Source organism: Microcaecilia unicolor, chromosome 7 (genome assembly GCF_901765095.1).
Source record: "Microcaecilia unicolor chromosome 7, aMicUni1.1, whole genome shotgun sequence".
Classification (NCBI taxonomy): Eukaryota; Metazoa; Chordata; class Amphibia; order Gymnophiona; family Siphonopidae; genus Microcaecilia; species Microcaecilia unicolor.
Genome location: NC_044037.1, coordinates 9,742,318 through 9,766,532, shown reverse-complemented (window position 1 = coordinate 9,766,532; position 24,215 = coordinate 9,742,318). Strand labels below are relative to the sequence as shown.

The 24,215-nt window shown below is 45.1% G+C and overlaps 1 protein-coding gene across 1 annotated transcript in view; it reads right to left on the bottom strand.

The window, feature by feature from the left end:
* EDA2R (ectodysplasin A2 receptor) overlaps positions 1-23,902 on the bottom strand; it is a 48,102-nt gene extending 24,200 nt beyond the window's left edge. Inside the window, exons 1-6 of the mRNA XM_030210569.1 lie at positions 23,833-23,902; positions 13,007-13,086; positions 12,727-12,837; positions 11,634-11,812; positions 11,467-11,552; positions 3,153-3,320 (exon numbers count right to left, since the gene is read on the bottom strand). Coding sequence (XP_030066429.1) covers positions 3,153-3,320; positions 11,467-11,552; positions 11,634-11,812; positions 12,727-12,837; positions 13,007-13,054 — 592 coding nt within the window. The 5' untranslated portion in view covers positions 13,055-13,086; positions 23,833-23,902. The remainder of the gene's footprint in view (positions 1-3,152; positions 3,321-11,466; positions 11,553-11,633; positions 11,813-12,726; positions 12,838-13,006; positions 13,087-23,832) is intronic.
* Positions 23,903-24,215: the final 313 nt, after the last annotated feature.

Here is a 24,215-nt window from a genome sequence, read left to right as displayed (position 1 = left end):
CCCACTGCTGCTCCCTGTGATCTTGGGCAAGTTACTTAACCCTCCATTGCCTCAGGTTCAAACTTAGATTGTGAGCCCTCCTGGGACAGAGAACTATCCAGAGTACCTGAATGTAACTCACCTTGAGCTACTACTGAAAAAGGTGTGAGCAAAACCTAAATAAATCAATAAAGATTCTAGAATTCTAAAGAATAACAAGATTCCATGCAGAATTTCAAAGTGTAGCAACATTCCATGTAGAATTCCAAAGAGTAACAAGATTCTTTGGGGTGGAGGAGTGGCCTAGTGGTTAGAGCACCAGTCTTGCAATCCAGAGGTAGCCAGTTCAAATCCCACTGCTGCCCCTTGTGATCTTGGGCAAGTCACTTAACCCTCCATTGCCTCAGGTACAAACTTAGATTGTGAGCCCTCCTGGGACAGAGAAATATCCAGAGTACCTGAATGTAACTCACCTTCAGCTACTACTGAAAAAGGTGTGAGCAAAATCTAAATAAATAATAATAAAAGAATAGCCATACTGGGTCAGACCAGTGGTCCATCTAGCCCAGTATCCTCCTTCCAACAGTGGCCAACCGAGGTCACAAGTACCTGGCAGAAACCCAAAGAGTAGCAACATTCCAGAATCCCAAATAGTAGCAACATTCCATGCTACCAATCCCAAGGCAAGCATAATTATATATGAAAATTATCCTTATTAGCTTCAATTCAAAAAGTCTCACCCTAAAATATGTTAAAACACGCACACACATTAAGAAATTCTCATGTAATAAGATATGAATCTGTTCTCCGTTCCTCTATGTATTTGTACTAGAGAAGGACAAAAGATGAAATGCAGCCCTTAGAAAGAATTACTGACTGCTAGCGCTTAAATAAAAAAGATAATAAAAATACTGACTATCAATGCATAGATGAGATTAACTCAGACAAACAGAAGCTTCTCTCAGAACCACTTTGGCTTATATTCTTACTTTAAAGCAATGGATTAAAACAACCACAGTATCAATATAAAAGGCAAAATCATATTAATCTCCAAGAGAATCTCCTGGGCCCTGGGACCTGTTACCTCACAGGCCAGCAGCCTTAGATGCAACAGCTTCCTGGGTTTGGTAACAGTCTTGAGTAGGTCCCTGGCCATACTGGGTCAGACCAATTGTCCATCTAACATAGTAACATAGTAGATGACGGCAGAAAAAGACCTGAATGGTCCATCCAGTCTGCCCAACAAGATAAACTCATGTGTATACCTTTACCTTGATTTGTACCTGCCTTTTTCAGGGCACAGACCGTACAAGTCTGCCCAGCAGTATTTCCCGCCTCCCAACTACCAGTCCCGCCTCCCATCACCGGCTCTGGCACGGACCATATAAGTCTGCCCTCTACTATCCTCGCCTCCCAACTACCAACCTCTCTTCCCCCACCTGCTCTGCCACCCAATTTTGGCTAAGTTTCTGAGGATCCATTCCTACTGCACAGGATTCCTTTATGCATATCCCACGCATGTTTGAATTCCGTTACCGTTTTCATCTCCACCACCTCCCGCGGGAGGGCATTCCAAGCATCCACCACCCTCTCCGTGAAAAAATACTTCCTGACATCTTTTTTGAGTCTGCCCCCCTTCAATCTCATTTCATGTCCTCTCGTTCTACCGCCTTCCCATCTCCAGTGTCCTGTTTCCAACAGTGGCCAAGCCAAGTCACAAGTACCTGACAGAATCCCCCCCTCTGTTTAGATAACTTTATTGGCATGACACTTTTCCTGGTGCTGCATGTAGAGGTTAAGCTTAAAAACAGAGGAGATAATTTAGAAAGTAAATAAAAACAGTGAAATCAAATAACTGTATAGAGAGGTAAATAACAAAACAGTTCCCAGGATTCTGGTTCTGGTCACATTTCGCATCTGGTGACAGGATACAACGGACTTTGCTGCTTCTCTTCTTTCTCCAGGATTATAGACATTTTCCTGCTCAGTCTTGGATTTTCTCGGAAAAAAGATGACTGAGGGGGATATGATCAAGGTCTATAAAATCCTGGGTGGTGTAGAACGGGCAGAAGCGAATCAATTTTTCACTCTCTTTCAAAAAGTACAAAGACCAGGGGGCACTCAATGAAATTATACGGAAATGCTTTTAAAACAAATCGAAGGAAATATTTTTTTCACGCAGAGAATAGTTAAGCTCTGGAACTCGCTGCCGGAGGATGTAGTAACAGCGGATAGTGTATCTGGGTTTTTAAAAAGTTTGGACAAGTTCCTGGAGGAAAAGTCCACAGTCTGCTATTTAGACAGACATAGGGAAGCTACTGCTGGCCCTGGGATTGTAGCAGGAATGTTGCTACTCTTTGGGATTCCGGAATCTTTTTGCTGTTTGGGATTCCATTTGCTTTCATTGTGTGTGACCTGGTCTTTGTACTTTATGAAAAATCGATTCACTTCTATTTATGATATTAAGGTTATGGCATTCCCATTTTTATTGTGTCTTAGTTTGGCACATTTGTATATATATTTCTTCTTTTCCAGAAGATGGTAATTTTTAACAGCCTACTCATTGGTTTATACAGGTATTTTCCTATTTTTCTTTACTGTTTCCTGTTGGTATATCTGATGCTCTTTCATCACTTTTTGTACGAAGACACATTATTTACTTATTTTATAACTTATTTACGATACGTGTGTATGGGTATATATATACACACACACATTTAACTTTTTTGTTTTCTAATTCTCTCTTTTTTCTCTTTTCCTTTCCAATTATCACTTTATTGGGAATTCATCACACATTTTGGATGATCTCCTATTATTGATTATATTATTATATTTCACTTGCACTTATTATCATCACTTTTACAAATTATTTTAATCACATATATTTTTTTATGTTTATATTTTCACGAGGACCCCTGGCGAAGGCCAAGCATGCCGAAACACGTGTCGGGTTTTAACTGTGTGCCTGTGGAGGCAGGGCATGCAGATCTCTCTCATGAATATTCATTGCTGGTATCCTGAAAACCTGACTGGTTGGGGTGCCTTCAGGACCAGGTTTGGGAACCATTGCCTTAAACGGAACATGAAATGAATTTCTTAAAAACGCCAGTGTCCTGTGTCACACAAGATACCTGGCCATGTCCCCGCCCCCGACTGTCTATGCAGTGTCTTACCTTGCTGGACCTGCCGTTTCAAGAACCTTCTGCAGTAAAGGATAGACAGGATTCCCAATGCCAGCAGGATCAGCCCCAGTGCCATACCAATAACGACAGCCAGGATGGTGCTGTCATGGGATGGCAGGCTGGGGGTCACAGGCTTCAGCTGTCTCACCCTGGACATGCCTGTGGACAAAGCAGCGACAGTGTTAGAGGTATGAAACTTCCCTGACTGGAACATTCACCCCATGTATATCATCCCTTTCCCCATCAATGTACTGCTCCCTCCCCTCAGTATACAACACTTTCCTATAGGAATTAGTAGATTTTCCTCCAGAGGGTTCAGTAACCTCATTCATAGGCGACAGAGTACCAACAACCTTTACAATCAAAGTACCACAGTACTGCTATTTGATGAACTCATTCCCTGTACTCACTACAGAGGGAGTTCTGTCCCTGTCCTTATTATACATGGAGGGGCATTTTTGATAGGACATCTAAGTCCAACTTTGGATGTTTTGCTCAAAAGGTCCAGAATCTGAATAGCAAATAGAGCCATTTTCGAAACAGCAAAACATCTATCAAAGTAGTCAAATCGCGGGAAGATTGTGAAAAACTACAAGAGGACCTTACGAGACTGGGAGACTGGGCGTCTAAATGGCAGATGACGTTTAATGTGAACAAGTGCAAAGTGATGCATGTGGGAAAGAGGAACCCAAAATATAACTACGTCATGCAAGGTTCAGCATTGGGAGTCACGGACCGAGAAAGGGATCTAGGTGTCATCGTTGATGATTCATTGGAAACTTCTGCTCAATGTGCTGCTGCGGCTAGGAAAGCAAATAGAATGTTGGGTACCATTAGGAAAGGGATTGAAAACAAAAATAAGGATATTATTCTGCTGTTGTATCGCTCCATGGTGCGACCGCACCTCGAGTATTGTGTTCAAATCTGGTCGCCGCACCTCAAAAAAGACATAGTGGAATTGGAAAAGGTGCAGAGAAGGGTGACAAAGATGATTTTTAGTTATTTATTTATTGCATTTGTATCCCACATTTTCCCATCTATTTGCAGGCTCAACGTGGCTTACAGAGTTTTGTTATGACATAGTCATTACAGGATATCAGATACAATTGGTAATGTACAAAGATTAAGTACGGGAAGAGGAAAGAAGGTGTTAGGCGGGATAGTATAGAAGGTGGACTTTAATAGCTGGGTGGGTTGGTGAGGTACCATCGTGCAGATCTTAAACTCAATGTGTTCCTTGAGTGGGAGCCAGTGAAGTTTCTCTCTTAAGGGTTTTGCACTTTCATATTTAGTTTTTCCAAATATGGATTTTCCAAATATGATACAGGGGATGGGACGGCTTCCCTATCAGGATAGGCCGAAGAGACTGGGGCTCTTCAGCTTGGAGAAAAGGCGGCTGAGGGGAGATATGATAGAGGTCTATAAGATAATGACTGGAATGGAACGGGTCGATGTGGAGCATCTGTTTACGCTTTCCAAAAATACTAGGACAAGGGGGCATGTGATGAAGCTGCAGTGTGGTAAATTTAAAACGAATTGGAGGAAATTTTTCTTCACTTAACGCGTAGTTAAACTCTGGAATTCGCTGCCGGAAAAGGTGGTTAAGGCGGTTAACTTAGCGGACTTCAAAAAAGGGTTGGACGGCTTCCTGGAGGAAAAAGCCATAGAATGTTATTGAATGGACGAGGGAATAATACAGTATTTCTGGGATGGGCGGGACAAATTGCTTGTTCTTTCGGCTGCTGTCGGTGACAGGGTGCTGGGCTCGATGGACCCTTGGTCTGTCCCAGCATGGCGATGCTTACCTTTTTGTTTCAAAAATGGACACTTGCTAGATGTTTTTGTGCTCTGTGCATTTATCTTTTTGATTCATTTTTGAAAAAAAAAAAAAAATCCAAGTGAAAAATGCACAAAATCAAGCCTTTGGGATGTAGGAGGAGCCAGCATTCTTAGTAGACTGGCCACACAGACATCCCAGCAGAGCAGTGGGGCACCGTAGGGGACACTGCAGTGGACTTCACCTAAAAGCTCCCACATAAGCACCGCCATACTGGGAAAAGACCAATGGTCCATCAAGCCCAGCATCCTGTCTCTGACAGCGGCCGATCCAGGCTTCAAGAACCTGGCAACCCCCCCCCCCCCCCCCCCCCCAAAAAAAAAAGAAATTTTAATAATGTTCAATGGACTTGTCCTTCATGAATCTGTCCAAACCCCCTTTAAACTCCGTAAGGCCAGCCGCTGCCACCACATTCTCCGGCAACGAGTTCCAGAGTCCAACTACACGCTGAGTAAAGAAAAATATAAGCACCGCCATACTGGGAAAAGGTACACATCTCACCATTGCTCCCTTATATTGTATAGTGAGCCCTCCAAAACCCACCAAAAACATACTGTACCTAACTGCACAATTGCCATAGCCCTTATGGCTGCAGGTGTCACCTATATGCGGTTACAGCAGGTTTTTGATGGGTTCTGGAGGGCTCATACTTTCCACCACAAGTGTAACAGGTACAGTGGGATATGGGCCTGGGTCTCCTTATACTACACTGCACCAATCACTAGGTGACCCCGGAGACCTGCGTGCTGCTCTAATAGGACTGGTCAGAACATCTGTGGCCGTCATAGAAGCTGGTATGTACTGCTTATTTTACATTTTGGGGGGTGGTGGGTGGGTGGTCACTGACCACTGGGGGAGAAAGAGGGGGCATTCCTTTATTCCTTGTGGTCAGCTGGTCATTTAGGGCACTTTTTTGGGTTCAGTCATTATTTTCTAACTGTATTTCCACTTATCACGATGTATTGTAAGCCACATTGAGCCTGCAAAGAGGTGGGGAAATGTGGGATACAAATGCAATAAATAATGATAACATTGAAACAGGTCTAGCTCAAAACGTCTTAGGTTTAGTCCTGGACGTTTTCGCTTTGTTCCATTATGGCTAGAAAAAATGCCCAGGTCTTAGGAACACCCAAATCCCGCCCTTAACACGCCCCTGACATGCCCCTTTGAGATTTGGATGCACTGCAGATGAACTGCATAGAAAAAACATCTGGAAAATGGCTTTCAAAAATGCCGACATTTTGGTGAGCAAAACATCCAAATGCTACTTTATGCCACTTTTTAGAGATTTTTCTCTTGGTGAACGAAATCCCTGTCCTTATTAAACAAAAAGTCTATACCTACTCTTATTACCAAGGGGAAGTTCAATCTCTGCATGTCTTACACAGCAAGAGCTTGAATCTTGTCAACTGTCTTTATGTATTTTGATTTTCCTCACACCTTTTCCAGAAGTAGCTCAAGGTGAGTTATATTCAGGTACTCTGGATATTTCTCTGTCCCAGGAGGGCTCATGATCTAAGTTTGTACCTGAGGCAATGGAGGCTTAAGTGACTTGCCCAAGATCACAAGGAGCAGCAGCGGGATTTGAACCATTGCAAGACCAGTGCTCTAACCACTAGGCCACTCCTCCACCCCAAAGAATTTTGCTACTCTTTGGGGTTCTACATGGAATGTTGTTGCTACACTGAAATTCTGCTTGGAATCTTGTCATTCTTTAGAATTCTAGAATCTTTATTTATTTAGATTTTGCTCACACCTTTTTCAGAAGTAGCTCAAGGTGAGTTACATTCAGGTACTCTGGATATTTCTCTGTCCCAGGAGGGCTCACAATCTAAGTTTGTACCTGAGGCAATGGAGGGTTAAGTGACTTGCCCAAGATCACAAAGAGCAGCAGTGGCATTTGAACCGGCCACCTCTGGATTGCAAGACTGGTGCTCTAACCACTGGGCCACTCCTCCACCCCAAAGAATCTTGTTACTCTTTGGGGTTCTACATGGAATGTTGCTACACTTTGAAATTCTGCATGGAATCTTGTTATTCTTTAGAATTCTGGAATCTTTATTTATTTAGATTTTGCTCACACCTTTTTCAGTAGTAGCTCAAGGTGAGTTACATTCAGGTACTCTGGATATTTCTCTGTCCCAGGAGGGCTTAGAATCTAAGTTTGTACCTGAGGCAATGGAGGGTCAAGCCACTTGCCCAAGATCACAAGGAGCAGCGGCAGGATTTGAATCAGCCACCTCTGGATATCAAGACCAGTGCTCTAACCACTAGGCCACTTCTCCGTAGAGGGGGAGCAGATCCCTGCCCTTACTATAAACAGGAAGTCTATCCCTACTATTATTACCATGGGGAGGTTTAATCCCTACACTTCTTACACAGCGACAGCTTAATTCCTGTCCTCAACATACAGGAGAACTTTACTCCCTGCCTTTATTACAAACCGAGGGTCAGACACTGAAAAACACTTGTCCAGAAAACAGCAGCCACTGTACAGAGAAGTCCACTATCCATGAAGTTTCAGCAGCACTATACAGTGGTGGAAATAAGTATTTGATCCCTTGCTGATTTTGTAAGTTTGCCCACTGACAAAGACATGAGCAGCCCATAATTGAAGGGTAGGTTATTGGTAACAGTGAGAGATAGCACATCACAAATTAAATCCGGAAAATCACATTGTGGAAAGTATATGAATTTATTTGCATTCTGCAGAGGGAAATAAGTATTTAATCCCTCTGGCAAACAAGACCTAATACTTGGTGGCAAAACCCTTGTTGGCAAGCACAGCGGTCAGACGTCTTCTGTAGTTGATGATGAGGTTTGCACACATGTCAGGAGGAATTTTGGTCCACTCCTCTTTGCAGATCATCTCTAAATCATTAAGAGTTCTGGGCTGTCGCTTGGCAACTCGCAGCTTCAGCTCCCTCCATAAGTTTTCAATGGGATTAAGGTCTGGTGACTGGCTAGGCCACTCCATGACCCTAATGTGCTTCTTCCTGAGCCACTCCTTTGTTGCCTTGGCTGTATGTTTTGGGTCATTGTCGTGCTGGAAGACCCAGCCACGACCCATTTTTAAGGCCCTGGCGGAGGGAAGGAGGTTGTCACTCAGAATTGTACGGTACATGGCCCCATCCATTCTCCCATTGATGCGGTGAAGTAGTCCTGTGCCCTTAGCAGAGAAACACCCCCAAAACATAACATTTCCACCTCCATGCTTGACAGTGGGGACGGTGTTCTTTGGGTCATAGGCAGCATTTCTCTTCCTCCAAACACGGCGAGTTGAGTTCATGCCAAAGAGCTCAATTTTTGTCTCATCTGACCACAGCACCTTCTCCCAATCACTCTCGGCATCATCCAGGTGTTCACTGGCAAACTTCAGACGGGCCGTCACATGTGCCTTCCGGAGCAGGGGGACCTTGCGGGCACTGCAGGATTGCAATCCGTTATGTCGTAATGTGTTACCAATGGTTTTCGTGGTGACAGTGGTCCCAGCTGCCTTGAGATCATTGACAAGTTCCCCCCTTGTAGTTGTAGGCTGATTTCTAACCTTCCTCATGATCAAGGATACCCCACGAGGTGAGATTTTGTGTGGAGCCCCAGATCTTTGTCGATTGACAGTCATTTTGTACTTCTTCCATTTTCTTACTATGGCACCAACAGTTGTCTCCTTCTCGCCCAGCGTCTTACTGATGGTTTTGTAGCCCATTCCAGCCTTGTGCAGGTGTATGATCTTGTCCCTGACATCCTTAGACAGCTCCTTGCTCTTGGCCATTTTGTAGAGGTTAGAGTCTGACTGATTCACTGAGTCTGTGGACAGGTGTCTTTCGGAGAAACTAAACAAATTCTCTGTAACCTTGGAGGATGTAATGGGTCAGTTCAGCAAGCTGAAGAGTAGTAAATCACCGGGACCTGATGGTATTCATCCCAGAGTATTAATAGAACTAAAAAATGAACTTGCGGAGCTACTGTTAGAAATATGCAATCTGTCCCTAAAATCGAGTGTAATACCGGAAGACTGGAGGGTAGCCAATGTTACTCCGATTTTTAAGAAAGGTTCCAGAGGAGATCCGGGAAATTATAGACCGGTGAGTCTGACGTCGGTGCCGGGCAAGATGGTGGAGGCTATTATTAAGAATAAAATTGCAGAGCATATACAAAAACATGGACTGATGAGACAAAGTCAGCACGGATTTAGTGAAGGGAAGTCTTGCCTCACCAATCTAATGCATTTTTTTGAGGGGGTAAGCAAACATGTGGACAATGGGGAGCCGGTTGATATTGTATATCTGGATTTTCAGAAGGCGTTTGACAAAGTGCCGCACGAAAGACTCCTGAAGAAATTGCAGAGTCATGGAATCGGAGGTAGGGTATTATTATGGATTAAGAACTGGTTGAAAGATAGGAAGCAGAGAGTAGGATTGCGTGGCCAGTATTCTCAGTGGAGGAGGGTAGTTAGTGGGGTCCCGCAGGGGTCTGTGCTGGGTCCGTTGCTTTTTAATGTATTTATAAATGACCTAGAGATGGGAATAACTAGTGAGGTAATTAAATTCGCCGATGACACAAAATTATTCAGGGTCGTCAAGTCGCAGGAGGAATGTGAACGATTACAGGAGGACCTTGCGAGACTGGGAGAATGGGCGTGCAAGTGGCAGATGAAGTTCAATGTTGACAAGTGCAAAGTGATGCATGTGGGTAAGAGGAACCCGAATTATAGCTACGTCTTGCAAGGTTCCGCGTTAGGAGTTACGGATCAAGAAAGGGATCTGGGTGTCGTCGTCGATGATACGCTGAAACCTTCTGCTCAGTGTGCTGCTGCGGCTAGGAAAGCGAATAGAATGTTGGGTGTTATTAAGAAGGGTATGGAGTCCAGGTGTGCGGATGTTATAATGCCGTTGTATCGCTCCATGGTGCGACCGCACCTGGAGTATTGTGTTCAGTACTGGTCTCCGTATCTCAAAAAAGATATAGTAGAATTGGAAAAGGTACAGCGAAGGGCGACGAAAATGATAGTGGGGATGGGACGACTTTCCTATGAAGAGAGGCTGAGAAGGCTAGGGCTTTTCAGCTTGGAGAAGAGACGGCTGAGGGGAGATATGATAGAAGTGTATAAAATAATGAGTGGAATGGATCGGGTGGATGTGAAGCGACTGTTCACGCTATCCAAAAATACTAGGACTAGAGGGCATGAGTTGAAGCTACAGTGTGGTAAATTTAAAACGAATCGGAGAAAATTTTTCTTCACCCAACGTGTAATTAGACTCTGGAATTCATTGCCGGAGAACGTGGTACGGGCGGTTAGCTTGACGGAGTTTAAAAAGGGGTTAGATAGATTCCTAAAGGACAAGTCCATAGACCGCTATTAAATGGACTGGAAAAATTCCTCATTTTTAGGTATAACTTGTCTGGAATGTTTTTACGTTTGGGGAGCGTGCCAGGTGCCCTTGACCTGGATTGGCCACTGTCGGTGACAGGATGCTGGGCTAGATGGACCTTTGGTCTTTCCCAGTATGGCACTACTTATGTACTTATGTACTTATACAGGTGACCATTGCCGACAGCTGTCTGTCATGCAGGTAACGAGTTGATTTGGAGCATCTACCTGGTCTGTAGGGGCCAGATCTCTTACTGGTTGGTGGGGGATCAAATACTTATTTCCCTCTGCAGAATGCAAATAAATTCATATACTTTCCACAATGTGATTTTCCGGATTTAATTTGTGATGTGCTATCTCTCACTGTTACCAATAACCTACCCTTCAATTATGGGCTGCTCATGTCTTTGTCAGTGGGCAAACTTACAAAATCAGCAAGGGATCAAATACTTATTTCCACCACTATATGAGTGATACCACTAAACATTCCTACAGGCCACCCTGGCACTATCCGGAGCGAGGGTTGAGCTTGGCATTTCGCATAACTCTACAGACAGTGACATTCAGCTGTTATCCATACAGCTGTGCGGATTAATTTAGACCAGCAAAAGACCGTCCCAACATAACTGCATTTGAATATCTACAACTATGTGAACAGGCCAGCGGCCAACACTTCTCCCCGTCCAGTTACTGGTGCTGACTGTCGGGACAGATTTAAACACCACAGCCAGTGATTAAAGAAACACACTTAACTATGGCGTTTAAATACTTACCTGAGAAACTCTGTCCTTGATCTTATGGTCAAGGAGGGTTCAAGTCCCTGCTTCTTCTTAGTGAGAGTTGGATTCCTGTCAGTTCAGTGCCTGCCCTTATTATATAGGAAGAGTTTGAGCCTCCATCTTAAACAGTGAGAGAGCAACTGCCTCCCCCTCCCCAATTATGGAGCAAGAGCTTGGTCCCTGCCAGTCGGGTCCTAATAACATATTATTCTACAGAGAGAGCTCAGCCATTCTCCTTATTACACAGTGAAAGCTTGGTCACTATGACAGCGGACTTATTACATATACAATAACAGATGGCAACAGACTTGAACTTACACTGAGACTCAGTAATTGGGGTCTGCTGTGTGCAGGGGATACACTCCTGATCCTGCAGTCCTCCTATCCTGGTTTTACTGTAGAAGCTAAAGGAAACAGAGACAGGATTAGAAAACTGAAGTTAAAGGTTGCCCCCAGCACCAGCGGGCTCACTCAGCTGTACTTACCCGGGCAGACACGTGCCACACACCGCGTTGGCCACGGCTGTGCAGTTTGATTTCTGGACACGATTGATGAGCGCGCAAGAGAGGCAGGTTTTGCAGCGGTGATGACCCCAGTCATTTTTAAACCTGTGCACCTGGCAGGCCATGCACTGGCCGTCTCCACCTTCCCCGTAGCCACATTCCTAAAGAAAGAGAAGGAAGCCAACAGTTTGGCATAAGACAATAGCTGGACTCAGCAGCTGCCACATGTACAAGGATCAACAGTAGAGATGTGGGTTCCAATCCTGGTCTAGACCCCTACTGCTTCCAAGTCCTTAAGGCAAGGTGCACTTACATCAATATATGACCCTGGAGCAGCACTGAACCCAGCAGTCAGGGAGCTGCTACCTCAGCATAGATGGCCAACATGCTGACACAGGGCAGCTGATTTAGCAAAACTGCAGATTCATGTGTGATCGCGTCACAGGATCCGTCACCTCCACCCCTCCTTTCAACTCAGAATGAGATGTAGGGTTTAGGTAAATGATTAGGGGACTTTGGCCATAGTCCAAGCCAGCCCTCCCTCTCTCGTGTGCACACAGCAGGACACGTGCTTCAGGGAATCTCGATGTCCCGGGACCACATGACCCTTGCGAGAAACGGTACCAGGGCAGAATAATTTCTTCTCCCTGGATGTGTGCTGGTTAGCAAAAACTTTTTTTTTTTCCTTTTTTCAAATTTCCTTTCTGGTTCAATACTTATCCCTGTAGTGAAGGGAGGGAGAGTGAGGGAGATACACTTTTAAATCAGGGCTAGGTGACTGAAAATACAGATATACATCCCGAGATGAATACATTACGCAGACACAGTAGTTTGGGATACCCTTTAGCTCCTTATTAGCGTTCTTGTCCTTATTACCCAGTGAAAAAAATAAAACAGCCTCCCTTTGCATGTACTGGGGTAAAGTTAGGACTGGCTCAGCCCACCCCTCTTGCCATGGGACTATAACCCCTGCCCCCCTCCCCTTCTCATGGCAATCCCTCTCTTTACTTAGGCTCTTCCTCTGTGGAGTGGTGTCCTGTCAGTGCCCCTAGCTGCCCCCAGCATGAAGAGGTACCTTGGACAGCTCCTGGCCAGGCCCACACTCCTTGCAGGGGACACACCTCCCCTGATCATCCCAGTACTGGTTCTCCTGGCACTCAAGAGGGTTGGCAAGACCACAGCACAGCTGAGGAAGAGGAGAAAGCAGGAGTTAGAGAGAGAAGGGTGCAGAGGTCTAATTTTCACTGCTCCTAAGTGCTCAGTCCTTGAAATGAGCTGGAGTGTATGGCAGCAAATCGAAAATCATCACTAGGGGAGCATCTATGACGGTACAAGTTTGGTAGCACTGGATGTACCTCCGTGAGAGAGAGCAGCAACAGTGGCGAAAATCCCTTCCTTCCCATAACGAGTTCCCCACAGCCTCAGCGCGATCAGCCTGGAAGGAATGAAAGCAGAGATACAGGGTGAAAGACGTATAAAGAGCAACACAGCTATAGGAGTGTGACGGGAAACGTCAAAAGCATTCCCCATATCCAGGGCCGCTGAGAGAGTAGGCTGTGCCCGGGGCAAGGCCGCCCCGCCTCCACCCCCCCACCCCCCCCCCCCCCCCGCTGCCCTGCCTCTGACCCCCCCCCCCCCCCCCCCCCCCCGCTGCTGTCCGCGGTCTCACCTGCCTGCCTCCACGGCTCCGGGCCCCCTTCATTCAAAGCGGCAGTCGCAGATCGCGTCTCTTCTGGCCTTCCCTCCCTGTGTCCCGCCCTCGTCTAATGTAACTTCCGGTTTCCGTGAGGGCGGGACACAGGGAGGAAAGGCCAGAAGAGAGGTGATCTACAACTGCCGCTTTGAATGAAGGGGGCCCGGAGCCATGGAGGCAGACAGGTGAGGCCGGGGACTCCCCCTTGGAGGCCCGGGCCAGGGGAATTTTGCCCTCCCTGCCCCCCCTCTCGGCGGCCCTGCCCGTGTCACAGCATGTCATTTGCAAACAAAAACACGGTATCTCATGGTTTGTCATGTGTCATTAACATTGTGCACTCTTTCGGTAGCGTGTGTGCACACTATGTGCTGGATTCTACAAATTGTGCCACAAAAGATCGGCACTAACGCCATTCTATAAAGGGTGCGTGCCCTTTGTAGAATTGCAATTAACGCCAATTCCCATGCCCTGACTGTGCGCCAGGCGTATTACACCTGCTGAAACTTGGGGTAAACGCTGGCGCCTAAATTGTGCATGGAGACCTGGGATTCTATAACATGCGCTACATTTTGGAATGCCCCTGACCCTCCCGTGGCCACACCCCCTTTGAGTTACACATTATAGAATAGAGCGCAGCCAGGTGCCATGTTAGCATCCACTTATTGATGGTTAACAGCTCATTAAGCAATTAATTTTCACTCGCATCTCGGCAGCATGCATAAATTTCGGTGCCATATATAGAATCCCGGAGTACGTGTGCACTCTTGATGACAGAGTCAGCATGGGTTCGGCCAAGGGAAGTCTTGCCTCACCAATCTGCTTCATTCCTTTGAAGGCGTGAATAAACATGTGGATAAAGGTGAGCCGGTTGATGTAGTGTATCTAGATTTTCAGAAAGCTTTTGATAAAGTTCCTCTTGAGAGACTCCTGAGAAAATTAAAGAGTCATGGGATAGGAGGCAAGGAATTGGTTACTGGACAGACAACAGAGGGTAGGATTAAATGGTCATTTCTCTCAATGGAGGAGGGTGAACAGTGGAGTGCCGCCGGGATCTGTATTGGGAACGATGCTATTTAACATATTTATAAATGATACGGAAATCGGAACGACAAGTGAGGTGATTAAATTTGCAGATGACACAAAACTATTCAAGGTTGATAAAACCCATGCGGACTGTGAAATATTGCAGGAAGACCTTAGGAAATTGGAAGGCTGGACATCCAAATGGCTGATGAAACTTAATATGGACAAATGCAAGGTGATGCACATTGGAAAGAATAATCTGAATTATAGTTACCTAATGCTGGGGTCTACCTTGGGAGTCAGCACTCAAGAAAAAGATGTAGATGTCGTGGTAGATAATATGTTGAATCTTCTGCTCAGTGTGCGGCAGCGGCCAAAAAAGCAAACAGGTTGCTGGGAATTATTAGGAAAGAGATGGTGAATAAGACCGAAAATACTATAATGCCTTTGTACTGCTCCATGGTGTGACCACACCTTGAGTATTGTGTTCAGTTTTGGTTGCCGTAACTCAAAAACAATATAGTGGAATTAGAAAAGGTTCAAAGAAGAGTGACCAAAATGATAAAGGGGATGGAACTCCTCTCATATGAGGAAAGCCTAAAGAGATTAGGGCTCTTCAGCTTGGAAAAGAGATGGATGAGGGGAACTATGATTCAGGTCTACAAAATCCTGTGGTGTAGAACAACTAGAAGTAAATTGATTTTTTACTTGTTCCAAAAGTACAAAGACTAGGGGACACTCAAGGAAATACTTTTAAAACAAATAGGAGGAAATATTTTTTCACTCAACAAACTCTGGAACTCTTTGCCAGAGGATGTGGTAACAGTGGTTAGAGTATCTGGGTTTAAAAAACGTTTGGACAAATTCCTGGAAGAAAAGTCCAAAGTCTGCTATTGAGGCAGGCATGGGAAGCAACTGCTTGCCCTGGGATTTGTAGGATAGAATGTTGCTACTCTGAGATTCTGCATCAAATCTTGTCACTCTTTAGTATTCTAGAATCTTGCAATTCTTTGGGGTTCTACACGGAATGTTGCTACTGTTTCGGATTCTATATGGAATCTTGTTATTCTTTGGGATTCTGGAATCTTGCTATTCTTTGGGGTTCTACGTGGAATGTTGCTACTGTTTCAGATTCTATATGGAATCGTTACTCTTTGGGATTCCGGAACCTTGCTATTCTTTGGGGTTCTACATGGAATCTTGCTACTCTTTGGGTTTCTGCCAGGTACTTGTGACCTGGCTTAGTCACTATTTGGAAAACAGGATACTGGGCTACAGGGACCATTGGTCTGACCCAGTATGGCTACTCTTACATTCTTATGACATTATTCCCATAACAAAAAAAATGCTCCAAAATACCTGAGCAAAATGAATGATCCAATAATTGACATGGGAAATGACGCAAGATGACAATTTGAGCTGCACCCCCTACAAAACAACAAGCAGTAAGATAATCTCTTTATAATTCATGGACACATTGAGGGACGCCCTGCTCTCCAGTACCAGATGACATACACGGGTCAGCTTAGACTTCTGTGCTATATTTATGCCAAAAGGATTTTCAAGCTCAGTTCTACCATTCCTTTCCCTGTCATTTCATATTGTGTTTTCTTTCTTAGTCTGTTTTGGTCAGTGTCCCGCAGCAGTAACCTAGCAGGGGAAATCCTAGCTTCCCTCAGGGGTCCTTTTACTAAACTAAGGTAAAAGGGAGCCTGCACTAGGGTCAGCGTATGTCTTTGACGCTCACCGAGGCCCCTTTTTACCACAGATAGTAAAAGGCTGTCTTTTTCTGAAGAAAAGAAACGGCCCACCGCGTGGCCATTTCAAGGGACAGCCCTTACCACCACCCACTGAGATGGCGGTAAGGGCTCCCGAGCTAACTGTTAAGTTACAGTGCTACAAAAGTAGGATGTATTTTTGAAGTGCTGGAAATGGCACGCACTATTATTATTAGCATTTGTATAGCGCTACCAGACGCATGCAGCGCTGAACACCTGATACAAAGAGACAGTCCCTGCTCAAAAGAGCTTACAATCTAAGTAATACAGACAAACAAGACAGTTACGCACTAGGGGTGGGGAACTACCACTTGGCTCCTGCGGTAGCCCAGCAGTTCCGGATTGGTGCACGGTAAGCCCACTTAGTAAAAGGACCCCCTCAAGTTTTATTCTGATATACTACTACTACAAATCATTTCTATAGCGCTACCAGTCGTACGCAGCGCTTCACGACTGAACATGAAGAAAATAATGGCCCCGGCTGGATTCCACGCGTACGTTGTCTCTGTAATAAGCTCACACGAGTTATCACAAAGTGAATGGAAGGTGTGGATTACGCAGAAGCCGGGGGTTTATTTTTACAGAATAACTAATATGATTGGGGGATTAGGAAAGCATTTTAAAAATATTAGGGCTCCATATCCAGCTGGCGGCGGTCAGCATTTTTATGTCTGCCGCCAGCTGTACTCCCAGATGCTCAATGCTGGGCAATGTCCGGACACTGGCATTGAATACCCGGTTGTATGTTAGCTGCTAAAACGTATGCAGTTAAAAGTACAATATTCAACCATTCATTGCACAAGCTTAAAGATCAGTTCCTTATCTCTTGCTTAACTATACAACGAACTTGACTTGAGTTTAACCAACCCTCAAATTATCCCAACTGACTCTGTACCAGGAATCTTGTTCCCATCATATATCTGCTCTTGGTCCCTCAGCTACAGTGGTGGAAATAAGTATTTGATCCCTTGCTGATTTTGTAAGTTTGCCCACTGACAAAGACATGAGCAGCCCATAATTGAAGGGTAGGTTATTGGTAACAGTGAGAGATAGCACATCACAAATTAAATCCGGAAAATCACATTGTGGAAAGTATATGAATTTATTTGCATTCTGCAGAGGGAAATAAGTATTTGATCCCCCACCAACCAGTAAGAGATCTGGCCCCTACAGACCAGGTAGATGCTCCAAATCAACTCGTTACCTGCATGACAGACAGCTGTCGGCAATGGTCACCTGTATGAAAGACACCTGTCCACAGACTCAGTGAATCAGTCAGACTCTAACCTCTACAAAATGGCCAAGAGCAAGGAGCTGTCTAAGGATGTCAGGGACAAGATCATACACCTGCACAAGGCTGGAATGGGCTACAAAACCATCAGTAAGACGCTGGGCGAGAAGGAGACAACTGTTGGTGCCATAGTAAGAAAATGGAAGAAGTACAAAATGACTGTCAATCGACAAAGATCTGGGGCTCCACGCAAAATCTCACCTCGTGGGGTATCCTTGATCATGAGGAAGGTTAGAAATCAGCCTACAACTACAAGGGGGGAACTTGTCAATGATCTCAAGGCAGCTGGGACCACTGTCACCACGAAAACCATTGGTAACACATTACGACATAACGGATTGCAATCCTGCAGTGCCCGCAAGGTCCCCCTGCTCCGGAAGGCACATGTGACGGCCCGTCTGAAGTTTGCCAGTGAACACCTGGATGATGCCGAGAGTGATTGGGAGAAGGTGCTGTGGTCAGATGAGACAAAAATTGAGCTCTTTGGCATGAACTCAACTCGTCGTGTTTGGAGGAAGAGAAATGCTGCCTATGACTCAAAGAACACCGTCCCCACTGTCAAGCATGGAGGTGGAAATGTTATGTTTTGGGGGTGTTTCTCTGCTAAGGGCACAGGACTACTTCACCGCATCAATGGGAGAATGGATGGGGCCATGTACCGTACAATTCTGAGTGACAACCTCCTTCCCTCCGCCAGGGCCTTAAAAATGGGTCGTGGCTGGGTCTTCCAGCACGACAATGACCCAAAACATACAGCCAAGGCAACAAAGGAGTGGCTCAGGAAGAAGCACATTAGGGTCATGGAGTGGCCTAGCCAGTCACCAGACCTTAATCCCATTGAAAACTTATGGAGGGAGCTGAAGCTGCGAGTTGCCAAGCGACAGCCCAGAACTCTTAATGATTTAGAGATGATCTGCAAAGAGGAGTGGACCAAAATTCCTCCTGACATGTGTGCAAACCTCATCATCAACTACAGAAGACGTCTGACCGCTGTGCTTGCCAACAAGGGTTTTGCCACCAAGTATTAGGTCTTGTTGCCAGAGGGATTAAATACTTATTTCCCTCTGCAGAATGCGAATAAATTCATTTACTTTCCACAATGTGATTTTCCGGATTTAATTTGTGATGTGCTATCTCTCACTGTTACCAATAACCTACCCTTCAATTATGGGCTGCTCATGTCTTTGTCAGTGGGCAAACTTACAAAATCAGCAAGGGATCAAATACTTATTTCCACCACTGTATATGGTAAGCCGTACTGAAGAAAATCTTTAGCAGAAGGCAAAAGTAGATAGTTTGTATCCAGCATATTCTGTTTGGTGCTACGTGATCAGTGAGCTGACAACACACATACAAGTAGGACTTTTCGTTTTGCATTCACTACTTGGTGTATTTATTGACCCCTGATGCAGACGCTTTTTAGCGTCGAAACACGGCCTGTGTCGGGTCGTTATCGTTGATATAATAAAGACTGTTGGACTCACGTCTCCAGTGGTGAATCGTCTATTAGTCTCTACTTTTGCCTTCTGTGATTCGTCATCGTAGAGAACTTTTCCTGTTCTACACTTTAGAAAATCTTTAGCATCATATCTATGTTGGTTGAATGTTTGAATGCTGTTTATTAGGTGTATCATTAGTATTATGCTAACATTGTATTATCTCTCTGGTATTTGAATTCCAGTGCTGTTAAATGTGTATATTTTTGATCAGTGGCATAGCTACAAGGGTCACAGGGGCCTGCCCTTCCCCCATATTGGCTCTGGGGCCCCTGGTATGGCTGGTGGGGGTCCCCAACCCCCGCCAGCTGTAACGTTTGTCCAGCACTGGTCTCCGCCACATTGCCTGCCCTGCTCTTCTCCTTACGTCGCGTGCATGCTCGTTTTAGTGAAACGAGTGTGTGGTTTAGGACCCCCACCAGCCAAGGTATGTGAGGAGGCGGGCCGAAATGTGCCCCTCCACTTTGGGCTCTGGACCCCCCTCGACTTTGAGGTCTGGCTACACTGTTGCTTTTGATACTGTTTCATAGTAGCTCTATTATTAGGTTTCAATTTACTGTTTTAAAGTTTATCTTATTTATTGTATTTATGTTTATTCTTGGTTATTTTACTATTGTTATGCTGTTATTAAAATTGTAAATTTTATGTTAAACTGTACCTGCTGTACACTGACTTGGGTGAATCTCTTCATAAAGGCGGTTAATAAATTCCAATTTATAAATGAATGAAGATAAGACTGGGTGCCACAGAAAATCGATTTCAATGACCAGGAGCCTCTTCGGGCTGATTAAATTGCTTTTGACCATCAGGCGGACGCAGTGTAATATTTAAACATTGCAGTTTGGCGGGTTTTTAAAAACAGCAGCCAGGGCCTTTAAATTATTCACATATACTCAATGCCACTATCCGATTAAGGAGTGACATTGAGCGGTGAGTGCCACTGCTAAATTGGTCCTGGTGATATCTACGCAGTATCTGGACACATTTAGGTCCAAATAAACAATAGGGCGGATGATCTACAGGATCCAATGTGGTAAAAGCAAAGAAGAAGATCTGAAGAAAATCATATTTTTAAAAGCATTTTATTCACTACAATAGATAAAAGAACCAGATACCCCACAAAGGCCATGTTTTGCACTTTGCAGGACTGCGTCTGAGGCAAAAAAATAAAAATAAAATCACTATTACCATCAAATCATAAAAAACAAGTACATAACAATAAATACATAATACCACAAACATAATAAGACTATGTAAATAAAGGAACAGCAATACTACCCCCCCCCCCCTCCGTAAGCCCATTCAAAGTGAATTTGTTGTGTCAGCATTAGCGCAGGGCAGCCGCTAGTGCGGCTTAGTAAACAGAGGGGGGGGGGGGGGGGTAAATGTAAAACCACTAATAAAGGACATAAATACTGTATTGATTATGGATAGTAAAATAAATATGTATAAATAACTTCTTTAAAAGCATGGAGATAAGAGTACATATTCACTTGGTATAAAATATATGTATCATCTATGTGTTAAAATAGCTGGGCACAAATGTTTAACTTCCTGTGAAAATTTTCCCCTAACTTTTGTAGAAAAGAATTACATATTTGGGAATTTCTCCCTGAAACTAGATAACAGTTTTTCCAATAACCAGTCTCAGACCCAGAGAAGCATACATTAACCGTTGCCATCTTCATAAATATCCTGCCAGCCTGTACTGGCTCATCCATCTCCTTCCTGTTCTTCCTCCTCATTCTCCTCACAGCTGCTCTGTGTGACCCAAAGTGCACCAGAGCGACAGTTCTGGCCAGTCCTAATGGCACCTGCACATAGTCCTGCTTCATCCATTTCAAACAGCACTTCGGGTACCAAAATGTGGTAATAAGGTCTGTTAAAAATGCAGGAGTGTGACTGGCCACATAGGAGAGGCAGTTTCAAGACCTAAGCCTGACCAGTGGTCTTCATACAAAACACGCTCAGGATGGCACATAATTCACAGCCCAGGGGAGGCAGGGTGTTCCTGTCATAAGAACATAAGAATAGCTATACTGGATCAGACCAATGGCCCATCTAGCCCAGTATCCTGTTTCCAACAGTGGCCAAGTCAGGTCAGAAGTACCTGGCAGAAACCAAAATCTTGGCAACATTCCAGGTAGACCCCCAAAGAATAGCAAGATTCCGGAATCCTAAAGAGTAGCAACATTCCATGTAGAACCCCAAAGAATAGCAAGATTCTGGAATCCTAAAGAGTAACAAGATTCTATGTAGAACCCCAAAGAATAGCAAGATTCTGGAATCCTAAACAGTAACAAGATTCCCTGCAGAATATCAAAGAGTAGCAGCAACATTCCATGTAGACCCCCAAAGAATAGCAAGATTCCGGAATCCTAAAGAGTAGCAACATTCCGTGTAGAACCCCAAAGAATAGCAAGATTCTGGAATCCTAAAGAGTAACAAGATTCCATGTAGAACCCCAAAGAATAGCAAGATTCTGGAATCCTAAAGAGTGACAAGATTCCATGTAGAACCCCAAAGAATAGCAAGATTCTGGAATCCTAAAGAGTAACAAGATTCCCTGCAGAATATCAAAGAGTAGCAGCAACATTCCATGTAGAACCCCAAAGAATAGCAAGACTCTGAAATCCTAAAGAGTAACAACATTCCACGCAGAATCTCAAAGAGTAGCAGCATTCCATGCTACTGATCCCGGGACAAGGAATAGTCCTCTGCATTACGAACATAAGAGTAGCCATACTGGGTCAGACCAATGGTACATCTAGCCCAGTATCCTGCTTCCAGCAGTGACCAATCCAAGTCACAAGTACCTGGCAGAAACCCAATTAGTAGCAACATTCCATACTACCAATCCCAGGGCAAGCAGTCGCTTCCTCATGTTTGTCTCAATAGCAGACAATGGACTTTTCCTCCAGGAATTTGTCCAAACCTTTTTTAAACCAGATACGCTAACCACTGTTACCAAATCCTCCAGCAAAGAGTTCCAGAGCTTAACTATTCGTTGAGTGAAAAAAATATTTCCTCCTATTTGTTTTTAAAGTATTTCCATGTAACTTCCTTGAGTGTCCCCTAGTCTTTGTACTTTTGGAACGAGAAAAAAATTGATTTACCTCTACTCGTTCTGCACCACTCAGGATTTTGTAGACCTGAATCCTATCTCTACTCATCTGTCTCTTTTCCAAGCTGAAGAGCCTTAACCTCTTTAGCCTTTCCTCATACGAAAGGAGTTCCACCCCCTTTATCATTTTGGTCGCTCTTCTTTGAACCTTTTCATAAGGGTGACAAGCTGATACCGGATCAAGGCAAGGGTGCACTTGTGCCAGATAACGGAGAGAAACATGGCCTGGACCTTTTATGTACATGACTGTGGTTGCCACTGATGCCCTGGGGTGCTTGAGCACCAATATTGTCCCGGGGGGGGGGGGGGGGGGTCATCTGCATTGTTTAGCTGCCCCAATCATTTTAAAAAGTTGGTTCTCACTGGCTCCAATGACTGAATCAGACCAGAGAGGGTTAATGATAAAGAGCCTTAAACATTCACAAACACCATGTGCAACAGGTGAATTGTCCCAGTTTCTAAACCCACAGAGAAAAAAGTTTAAAAGTTTAAGGAGACAAGAAATTTTGGGGCAGCTTAGTTCAATAAAATAGCAGGATTCAGGATTGGACTCAATGGGAGGGGGTGCAGTTTGTGTTTTCTTGTGTGTCCCCCACCCCCTTATAACTTTGGGACAAATCTGATTCAAAGGACAGTCCATAAGGGAACATATGGCTTTTCCATGGGGCTGGGGGGGGGGGGGGGGTGCAAATTTGGCAGTTTTCTCATAAGAATCCAAGTGGTTTAGGTGTATGACCTCCCTCCCCCCTCCATACACTGAATCTATCTCTACCAAACTGTGTAGAAGGAGGGGGGGCATCAAAAGTTTCTATTTTTCCAAGATGGGGAATAATATTGGAGGGGATATGGCCAAGGGGAAGCGGGGGCTAAACTGAAGCTCTGCAGAGCATCATCAATTTTATAAAAACAATTTTTCACTTGATCCCTAAGTTTAACGGGAAAGGGTTTTGTTTTTTGTTTAATGTTGCACTAGGTATATAAGTTCGATGGGGAAACTTGTGATTTGTTTTTTTAATTTTGCAGGGGATCCATAAGTTTAATAGGAAGTCATTATTTCAATATGGACCTATCCTGAAAATTCGGTTATTCTAGATTAAATGGTTCAGAGATGGCCGAGAGGGAAGACATCATCAGCCACATTTTAAGCAGACCCCCTCACCCCCCCTCCCCTGAAGATGATGAAACCGCATGTAATAAGCGCATATCGGAAGCTGAGATCAGGACACCCATCAGTAATAAGAGCATGGTCGGGAAAACGTAGGTTCGGGGGTGGGGTGGGGGCAGCAAGACCACCACACTCCCCATGTCATTATATAACAGCTCGGGAAGTTCCCGGAGTACGGACACGTGTCCCCCAAATCCCTGAGTTTGAAGAGACGAAAGATTGAAAAACGCACAAAGCAGTAAAATCAGCCTCCACCCCCCCCCCCCCCCCCCCCCCCTTCACGCCTTACTGTATCGGGATTTTCCTGGACCTGCTGCAGTCGCCGCCTGGATCCCCTGACGGGGGCTGGAGCTGAGGGTCTCTCGGGTCCCCGGTATCCAGCCACCTGCAAGTCCTGACTTGTCCTGCGACACATGGCAAGTCCCGCCTCCCCGCCCCCACACTGACGGCCGGGCGCTCAATTCGAATCTGCAGCTGGGAAACTTGCCCAGGCATGTCCCGGAGCCCTGCCCGTCCCTCAAAGGTGAGGGGTGGGGGCCAGAAGCACTGGGGTCTGGCGAGTAATAAAAGTTAGAGGTGGTCAATTCGGAGCAAGATTCATCCGCGCTTACCTAGCAGAAAGGGATGGGAAGAGCATGACAGGCTGCGTTTTCTCCCCACATACGTGTTCAGTGTGCTTTTGTGGACACACAACAACAATAAGCCTCATAGGGCGGAGCTGTGTGGAGGGGTAGGGGTCTCAATGCAGGAATACAAGGGGCGGTGCACGGTAGGAGTGAGATCCGGTGACAGAAGTGGGGGGGGGGGGGGCGTCAGGGAGTGCCTTGTGGCAGGAGCAGCAGTGTGTGTGTGGAGGAATGTCTCAGTACTGAAATAACGGGGGTCGGGGTGGGGGGGGGGGGGGGACAGGGTTACTATATGGCAGGAGCAAGATGCAGTGACTGAGCTCAGTGGGTGGAGACAGATTTCCATATTGGGATAACGGCGAGGTGGT